The sequence below is a fragment of the Numida meleagris genome, chromosome 2 (assembly GCF_002078875.1).
Source record: "Numida meleagris isolate 19003 breed g44 Domestic line chromosome 2, NumMel1.0, whole genome shotgun sequence".
Classification (NCBI taxonomy): Eukaryota; Metazoa; Chordata; class Aves; order Galliformes; family Numididae; genus Numida; species Numida meleagris.
In genome coordinates, this window is record NC_034410.1 from 103,102,830 (window position 1) to 103,112,604 (window position 9,775).

The 9,775-nt window shown below is 45.2% G+C and overlaps 1 protein-coding gene across 2 annotated transcripts in view; it reads right to left on the reverse strand.

The window, feature by feature from the left end:
• The window catches only part of AQP4 (aquaporin 4), a 21,049-nt gene extending 12,324 nt beyond the window's left edge, over positions 1-8,725 (reverse strand). The window contains exon 1 of one of the 2 annotated variants that reach the window (XM_021388385.1): positions 8,198-8,725. In XM_021388385.1, the coding sequence (XP_021244060.1) occupies positions 8,198-8,283 (86 nt within the window). In that variant the 5' untranslated portion in view covers positions 8,284-8,725. Of the gene's footprint in view, positions 1-825; positions 1,107-8,197 lie in introns of those variants that run through there. The other variant, XM_021388386.1, reaches the window with a different exon arrangement.

The following is a 9,775-nucleotide window of genomic DNA, read 5'->3' on the forward strand; positions in this document are numbered from 1 at the left end:
CGAAAAATGGTAACGGGACCACTTTTTCCCTCAGTATTATACCAAAAATTGGATCCGGGACTGCATTTTCCCTTATTTTATATCCCAAAAAATGAACGAAGGACCCAATTTCCCTTCATTTATACCCCTAAAATGGAGCAGGGATCCCAATTTCCCCTCATTTGTACCCAAAAATGGAGCAGGGACCACAAATCTCCCTCATTTACACCCGAAAATGAACCATTGGCTCCAGCTTTCCCTCAGTGTTATCCCCAAAATGGACGAGGGAATCCCATTTCCCTTCATTTATACCCCAAAAATGGAACGAGTGCCCCAATTTTCCCTCAGTTTTACCCCAAAAATGGTAATTGAGCCCCTTTCTCCTCACATACACCCCAAAAATGAACCAGGAAACCCCTTTTTCCCTCACTTATACCCCAAAAGTGGACTGGGTACCCCATTTCCTCTGATTTGTACTCCAAACACAGACCGCAGACCCATTTCTCCGCAGTTTTACCCCAAAATGGGACGCGGACTCCATTTCCCATCGCCGCCCACAAAATGGCGCCGCCCACAAAATGGCGCCGCCCACAAAATGGCGCCGCCCACAAAATGGCGCCGCCCACAAAATGGCGCCGCCCACAAAATGGCGCCGCCACTTCCGCCTCGCCCATCTTCCCCCCAGTGCGCACGCGCGCGGCGCAGGGCTCCTCCCCACTGCTGCGCAATGGTTCGCCCCGCGCATGCGCACTGCGCGCACTCGCCCGACCGGGACATACCATTGTGAGGGGGCGCGGGGGGGGGCGCGGCTCCCGAGCGGGCGGCTGCCGAGCGGCGGGCCCCTACCTGCTGCTGCGGGCGGGCGGAGGGCACTTGAGACGCTGCCGCGGGAGCCGCGGGTCATTTGCGATCATGTGAATATGCAGATTGGTGCGGGGGGTTCGCGGCTGCTGGCGAAAAGAGGGAGCCGGGGCCGAAAGGAGCCCGCCGTGATCCCGCGGTGGGGGCTGAGCGGCATGGGGAAAGGCTCAAAGAGCGCTCCGCTTCTTCCAGCTGCACGCTGGGCTCACTGAAATAAAGTGTAAGACACTCTGCGGGCAGAGAGCTTCATCCATCTCTCGTACCTACTGGTACCTCACCAGGTAGCCTTACCAGCAACGCTGTATGTTACATAACAAAGCGTTCCATTTGCTCCCCGCTACAACATTCGGGAAAGTTTTGCCTACTGTGGGAAACCAGTGGAGGCCACTGAAAAGAACGGCTGAAACTACACCATGATGCTGCCCAGTTGAGTTCTACAGATTGATTATTTTTCCTATAGAATCATTTGAGTTGGAAGGGACAATTAAAGGTCACCTGGTCCAACTCCCCTGCAATGAACAGGGACACCTACAGCTACATCAGGTTGCTCAGAGCCCCATCCAGCCTGACCTTGAGTGTCTCCAAGGATGGGGCATCCACCACCTCTCTGGGCAACCTGTTCCAGTGCCTCACCACTCTTGTTGTAAAAAGTTCTTCCTTATATCCAATCTAAATCTCCCCTCTTCTAGTCTGAAACCATTTCCCCTTGTCCTATCACAACAGACCCTGCTAAAGATTCTGTCCCCTTCTTTCTTATAGCCCCACTTTAGATACTGAAAGGCTGTTATCAGGTCTCCCCAGAGCCTTCTCTTCTCCAGGCTGAATAGCCCCGGCTCCCTCAGCGTGTCCTTGTAGGAGAGGTGTTCCATCCCTTGGATCATTTTTGTGGCCCTCCTCCAACAGGTGTATGTATGTCCTGCACTGAGGACTCCACATCTGGATGCAGTACTCTAGGTGAGGTCTCACCAGCGCAGAGTAGAGGGGCAGGATCACCTCCCTCACCCTGCTGACGACGCTTCTTTCGATGCAGCCCAGGATATGGTTAGCTATCTGGGCCGTGAGGGCACACTGCTGGCCCATGTCCAGCTTGCCATCCATCAGTACCCCCAAGCCCTTTTTGGCAGGGCTATCCTTACATCCCCCAGCCTGTAATGATAGTGGGGGTTGCCAGGACTCAGGTGCAAGACCTTGCACTTCTCATCTTGAGAGAAATCCACTGAATCTACAGCACAAAAATCTGATGAAAATACAGCCCTTTAGGCAGTAAGACTGAAGAAAAGTCACCAAAGTTTCCAGGCAGGATTATTTTGTTAGAGAGTGTGTAGAAACTCACGAACATGGAATAAAATGTCTAGAAAATTCTTTTTTTTTTTTTTCTTCCCCCAGGTGGTTTTGACCTTTGAATGCAGTGAAACAATCAGTGCATAACTTATATGTTATATGGAAAATGTTATATGGAAAATGTTTTAAAGGATATGTTGTTCAGATGTTAAACCAGGCTAAAAATGGTGTGCACAGAGAACGTACCAGGCACCCATATGGCAACAGAAACAGTCAAAATGTATTGTGGCAATCAGGCATTCTGGGCTGTGCATGCTGTGCTGGGTGATCCTTTTAAGCATTAGAAAAGAGTACAAGAGATGGAGAACGACTTTGGACACGGAAACCATGGAAAATCATGGAAACTCGCCCGTAGCTTCTGCTAGGATCTTGTAGGTAATATTTTATACCAGAGAAGAGCAAATATAATATATAACACTATCAATTCAGGATGCTGTAAACAAATTTGCGCACAAGGCAATAAAGAAGCGTGTTAATTGCTTACTAATCAGAGTTTATGGTACGTACAAGGTGATCATAAAATACAGATGTTCCTCACATGTTTGCCTGCTCTTCCCTTCTTTAAAGCATAGTCATATTGATACCAAAAGATATCCCAACTTTATGACAGAAGAAGAACAGCTGGCTGGATGCTCAGCATTCTTGTTTTCAATCTTTGCTTCATTTGCTTATGTCTTGATCTCAGTCAAGAAGAAAGGGAGTCACCAGCACACGTCCCCACTCCTTCACTGGCTGCTTTTGGTCTCTCAGTCTTTGCCCTTCACAACTCATTACTGTGATTCCAGAAACTCCAACTCCTAACACTGGCCTACAAGCACATAAGCCCATCGTACACTTCGTATAATCACACTCTACGTTTTGACACAAGGGCTGTGGGAGGAGCTCCCCACAGTGACAAGACATCAGTTGGGAAGTTCCTCTGCATGTTCTCTTTTCCACCCCTATTGTCTTTTCCCCCTCTCCCAGGCATTTCTGTACAAGAAGCCACCCTTAGTGCTCTGTTTCACACACCTGTGGGTTCCCTTGCTTGAATGGGCTACGTCTTTTCCCACCTGCATTTGATAAAGCAGCCTGATCTGATGGGTGACAGCTCTGCAGAGGATTGCAACTGGGTGGGCTTTGAGGTCTCTTCCAACCCAAGCCATTCTGTGATTCTGTGATTATTTCAGCCTTTTGCACCACAGCTGCTTCTGCCCAATACATCATTTTCTCTGTTGCTCCAAAGGCTACAAAAGGTACACAAAGAGATCTCCATTTTCACTCCAGTTTTGGAGCTGGCTGTCTCAAATTGGGGCGGAGGCTGCTTTCACAGCTTTGCCCTGGCAACACACGTGTTCGCTGGCACCTTGCAGACCCGGCTCCCATTTGGTTAGTCACAAACAACACTCTCTTAGTAAAACAAATAATTGCTTTTCCTTTCCTTGCAGATAGCACGTATCTGCTCTTTGTGGTCTGCAGAGCAGATCAGTGCCACATGGTGAAGCGGGAACATGAACACCTTCTGTCACTGTTGCCTCACTCATTGCAACAGGGCTTCTGGGAGATCAGGCAAAGGTTGTGGCCACAGAAACAGACAAAGGCAATGCTTCGGGCACAAACCTGGAGCAAATCATATTGTGCCAGCCCTGATTAAACAGACAGACTGTTCCATTGAGAGCACAGGAGCCAATAAAGCCATCCTTTGAGGTGGCACTGAAGCACAGAGGAAAACAAACCCAGTCTGTCTGGGGGTAAATTGGTCATTCTTGGGATTTGGAAGCACATAGATTCTTCCTTATAAAACCTGGCTTAACTCATTTCGGACCTCAGCTCAAGGATGAAATATTCCTCCTGCAGCTGTGCTTAACACAATTAAGGAAATAACTTATAAAAGAACATATATGAAAAATTTAAAAGTGATGTTAATGCTCAATCACTGTCTGACAAAGTGAATATGCAGCACAGTCTCACCATGCCTCTGCTTCTCCTTCACTGAATGGTGCAGCCAACTTCCAACAGTTGTTTTTAGGGCATCATGAATTAAAGATCTCCCTAGCATAGTAGGCCATGGTGAGAAGATGCTGCGACACGTAAGGCACATACACCCTCTGCACAAGGAATTCCCAGACAGATGAAGCATGCTGGGTCTGGGGTTTTGGTTTGATCTGTTATGGAGGAGAGGGCACTCTGCCAAAGTTGGAGAGGAATGTACTAACAGCTAATTCCTGCTAACATAATACAAAGGAGAGAGGCAGAAAATCTCCCAGGACTGGATTCTGTCACCTGGCTGAACTGCAGTGGGAAGAGTCCCACCACTCTACAGTGAGTTGCATGGAGAACCATCAGGGCAATGCTGTCAGATCAGCCTTGTGGTCTCGTCAACTAGGGCTGAGGCAGAGAAAAGAAACACCAAAACAAAAACCAGATGACATAATTTAGAAGCATTGTTTGTTTTCTTAGTGGCTATACTCTTTTTCCACTTGTACTCAGAGGACCAGGGCTGCTGTCTCCATGCTGCTGCTGCTAAGCTCCTCAGCTTGCCCTCTACTTTGTCAGCACCTCTTCAGGCTTACAGTTTCCAAAATGGATGAAGTTTACTGACCATGCTCTCTCTTCCCTCACCTTCTCTCTCTAAGTGTTCCTGTCCTTTCCAGTGGGTTGTGCAACCCAAGCCTCCTTTGGCTACAGCTAGTGGGAGACCAGAGATACCCAACCTACTCAGGTTCATACCAGCCCTGCAATCACAGTGGGCAGCAGGTAACCACAGCAAAAGGTAACCACAGCCAGTCTTAGGAGAGGTTCCAGAAGGATTTTCATAAGCACCCAAAGTGATGGAGGGATTTGGCTTCTGTTTTCATGGTGGCACGGACTCCTGGGAGACTGAATTCCTTTGACCTTCCTTGGCTGCTGTCAACAAGAGACCTTGAAAGCAGGCTGCAAGCCTTTCAGAAATGACTGGCGCTTGCAGAAACGCTCTGACTTTCTGTACTGTCTGGCTGAGCGTTTCGTTCTGTTGCCACTAATGAGCCACACACCCCTCAACAGAGTATGGTTTATAAGTTTGGGCTAATCTTTGTCTACTGAAAGGATCTTACATAAAACACCATTTACTGAAATGTGATCTTTGCACATTTCTGAAGTTTCAGTTTTCCTTTGGTGTAATCTTGTTACTTAGGTCATTCATTTTGTCACGCCTTGGTATCAGCCTGGTCCAGATTTGCCTGTGGGGCTGTGTTCTCCTGACATTTAGAGCAAGAATTCCCTGGGAAATCAGTCAAGAGATTTGACATTGCTTCTGGCCATGCTCCAGAGGGTTTAGTTTTACTCTCCCTCTCTATTTATTGTGGAATCTGTCTGTCCACAAGCTGCACATTGAGTCCTATGCTGGAGAAGGAGAACTGAAAGGGACAAAATGGCCATTCACTCGAGGGATTCATTCAGGCTGCTCATAAACGTTTTACAAGAATCTGTGCACTTGGATGACTGCTGAGCTTCCTTAATCCTGCTCCATTGCCTTCCTCACAAGACAGTTTGGATTGACTGCTTTTTCTTTGCTCCTTCCCCCCAGCTCAATAGACAGCAATTATGGCTGGAAAAGCAAAACTGTGATCCAGGTAGCATGGGAACAACCTGGAGGCTTCTTGTCTTTAGAAATAGTTTAATTTCAACATGGCATGGGCAGGCCCCTTGCTGGGTGGGAATGTGTGAAAACAAAAACCTTTTTTCTCCTCTCCTACCACAAACTGTTGCAAAAACAGATTGCGGCAGATGCAGAGCCAGGGACTGACTGAAGGGGAGGATCAGGAAGGAGCCCCAGGCACCGTATGAAGTCAGCAGAGTGGGGGAAGCATCCCAGCAAGGGGAACTAAAGTGTGGGAGAAGGATTTATCTAACTTTGGTAGAAAGACACCGACATTTGATTGAGTTCTCACAGATTTTATCAGCACAGAAAAAGCAGTATGCCACGATGTATATCCCACTGCTATATGTTCTTTAACAGGCAGCTGGGCTTTTCTAACTGATTTGAGCTGCTCTCCTTCCCAGGCTTACTGTTACATAGCAGCTCCTCACCTCCAAATGCTCATCTTCTTCCCTCAGCACCACTACAGGCTCTTGGTCCCCTTCAGAAATGGAGCGCACATGACTGTTCTGCCTCTCGTTCTCTGTGCACCTGTTAACTTCAGTAATTTTTGATCCTATCATTAGCTGACCCATGACAGTGGTGATGTGCTTTGTGCATTCAGCTGTTTTTCTACCTAGAGTTCAGAATGAAGAATCCTACTTTAAAAAAAAGAAGTTACAAGTAACCAGAAGATCAATATCAAAAAAATTTTATGACACCTAATTCCAATGTTTGAGCTGCAAGAAGTGCTCTCAAGCATGAACTTGGTTTCCAGGAGAGAAGTTTGCTTGCCAACAGCAGAGGATGGCTTATCTGAAGGCACATTTTGTGCTGGTTCTTATATTAGTTCCACCTCTACCCAATGTTGCTGCAATTGAAAGGCTGTATTCACAATGCTCAAAGAATCGTGGAGTACTAAACCAGATTACAACATAAAGTTTTCCAGTTAACTTATAGACTTTTCACGTCATTACACATTTCACTATTTCAATAACTTACATTTGGTTAAATATGTTTTACAAAAAGCATCTTTGCTTAATTTGAGAACTCAGAGGACAGAAAATCCACCCATTCCCTTGGTAGTTCATTCCCCAGACTCATCATTTTCATCACCAAAAATGGTCATTCTCTATGAAATGAGTCTGTATGAAGCTTGTTATGCTGTTCTCCCCCAGATTAAAAAGCTTCTTGTACTTCTACTTTGTTCCCATGAGAATACTTACGTAACACGAGTAACTCATCTCTTCATCATCCTTTTGATAAGCTAAATAGGCCGAGCTTTCAAAGTCTCTCACCCTAAAGAAATTATTTTCAGCTCTTGTTTTTGCCTGCACCACTTTTCCAACAGGCTTTTAAAAGTACTTTTAAAATATTGAGCTCCCAGCAGGCATACCCTGAAGTGTGCCTTGCAGCACACCTAGGAATTTTTCTAGCCAGTCTCACCACAGTGCCATAAGGAAGCATTCTTCCTTACCCCTCCTCAAGGCCCCTCAGTCCTTCTCAGGACATAGCCCCCACTGTGCAGATAAGGCTTGTTTCACTCTGAGACATGAAATTTTGCATATCATATTCTGGTATTAGAAGACATCTTGTCTGACAGGGACCACATCAGAGAACAATCTGCTCTGCTTGGCCATCCTTTTCTCAGCCTACTAATTAAGTCATGTTCATACTATATTGGCAATTACTCTATATTTACCTTCAGATTTACTTCCTGAGGAACCCCCAGAAGCACACGAGGCCCTACAGCAACCCTTCAGATCCCCGCCAACAGCTACCATTACCGGTCCATTAAGTATTTTCAGAGATCTGTTACCCACATGTGCACCCATTTAATTCTCCACAGCTAATGTTCTGCAGTAACGCTTTAAACAAATGTCGCTTAGTATTGTGGTAAAGCCTCTAGAAACACACAAACACACTGTTCAGTGCAGCTACCACTGTCAACCACTGTGTAATTTTAAAACTGAAGTCTGCCCTGTGTTGGCTTTTTTGGGAGGCAAGGCTGAGTCTCAGTGGCCTTCAATAGTTGACATGTACCCCAGTGCTAGGAGTTTGTTCTTTGTCCAAGCTATCTGCCATATGTAATGTAATGATAGTATATAAAATATACATATAGCTTCATACTCATAGGATCTATACATCCACTGGAATTACATGCCATGAATAGGTTTATGCAGCATATCCTGAAAAAGACAATTTTGCTTCAGATCATTCAGCCTGTCTTTGTAAATGGCAATAGTAACTGTTTTCTTAATACTAGGTACAATATATATATTTTTTCCTTCCCTCTCAACTCTAATACCTTCTAAAAGCTACCCTTTGAGCCAAGTGAAACTGTTGATCTTTCCTCCATGCAAAGGTTCTTCATTCACTGAACTAAGTTAGAAGCAGGGTCTAACTATGAATACTTACAAGTTCAAGCTCTTTTGTCCATAAGCTTCTGAAGAAAATCTGACGGCATGTTTTTCTTGAACTCCTTTGTAGAACATTAGTTTCATTTCTGACAGTTTTCCACGTTTATAGCTTGAAAAAAAAGGAGGTGAATCCTAATAACTTGTGATACAGATGCTGCATTTTGATCGGACTAATAGAAAGGTTTTAAAATTCAGGAATGGCAACAAGCATTATTCAATCTCTTTTATGATGGAGGCTGTACTACTCTGAAGATTCTTGTGCTTGGTTCGATTACCAACAAAGATAATAGAGATACAGCTCAGCAAAATACAAAGAAACAAGTACTTCTTGCTGCTCCCTTAAGTTTTACTGATATCACTTTAGAGACACTGGAGGGACGGATGGATGGATGGATGGATGGATGGATGGATGGATGGATGGATGGATGGATGGATGGATGAATGGCCAACATATGAATATTGATCACTTAACAATATTCTGCCTTCAGCTGCTGAATCACAGTGAATGTGCTCTTGGAACACATGCAGCCATAGGAAACTGTCTTTTGAGACCCATACCTCTAGTCCAGTATTTGCACGTTTCCTGACACCCCGCAGGGAGTGGGGAGAGAGTGGTGGATGCAGTCTACAAAAACTGGATTAAAACAAGCACAGGGGGGCTTTCCTTGTGTTTCTTTGAAATAAATTCATGTTTCTTTAAAGCAGTGTTTTCCAGTATAACCTTCAGTACTGCCTTCTGTGGGCACCTAGAGAAGAACGAGCTGCTCTTTTGCAACGCCAACTGAGGAAAAAAGCAGTGAGATGTGTGAATAGTTAAAAAGAATACCAAAATACATTTTTTTCCAGTAGATGTTGGGGATAATAAATATTTTGTTGAATTGCTTGCAGATATTAATACAGAACAACTAGTATGACACAACTCCGCAAGGCTTACTCTTGTAGAATCATCAGTCTCCTCTTTTCTTGCATCCATACTTCTGGTAGCCTTTATATCCCTATTACAGACTGTTTACAGTGGACTTTGTGAGTTTTGAGGAGACAATTATTTTTGTGAAGACATCTATTGTATTAGATCAGTGTTAAAAAAGGAGGTAGATATGGCTAATCCTACCTCTTCAAGGATACGTGCCAAAAATGTCTGTTAAATATAGATACAACTTCATAAGAAGGCATTCAGAGAAAGGGAGATTTCCGGTTTATGGTTTCATGTGTCCCTTTTTGTTTTAAGCTTAACATCTCCAATACCCATCTGATTTTCAGTTTCACCATGCTTAACTGACCCGAGCAGATTGTTCTTCCAGCAGCACGGCAGAACCAACACGCCAGTGAAAGGGATTCTTTTCAGCTACATGCCTCATCAGCACTGGCATTGGTGAGACTCCTGTGCTGCACTTCCTAGGGGTGAAAAGGGGACAGACAGCCACACATCCTGTTCCTCCGTTCTGCAGGCTGGAGTTTGCAGAACGGGCTCTTGGAAAATGGCTTTAGGCTTGTACACTGAGCATAGTTGGTATAAAAGACATGAGAGGCGCGTCCACGCAGTCTCATCATGCAATTTTTGCTGTCCAGTTTCTGA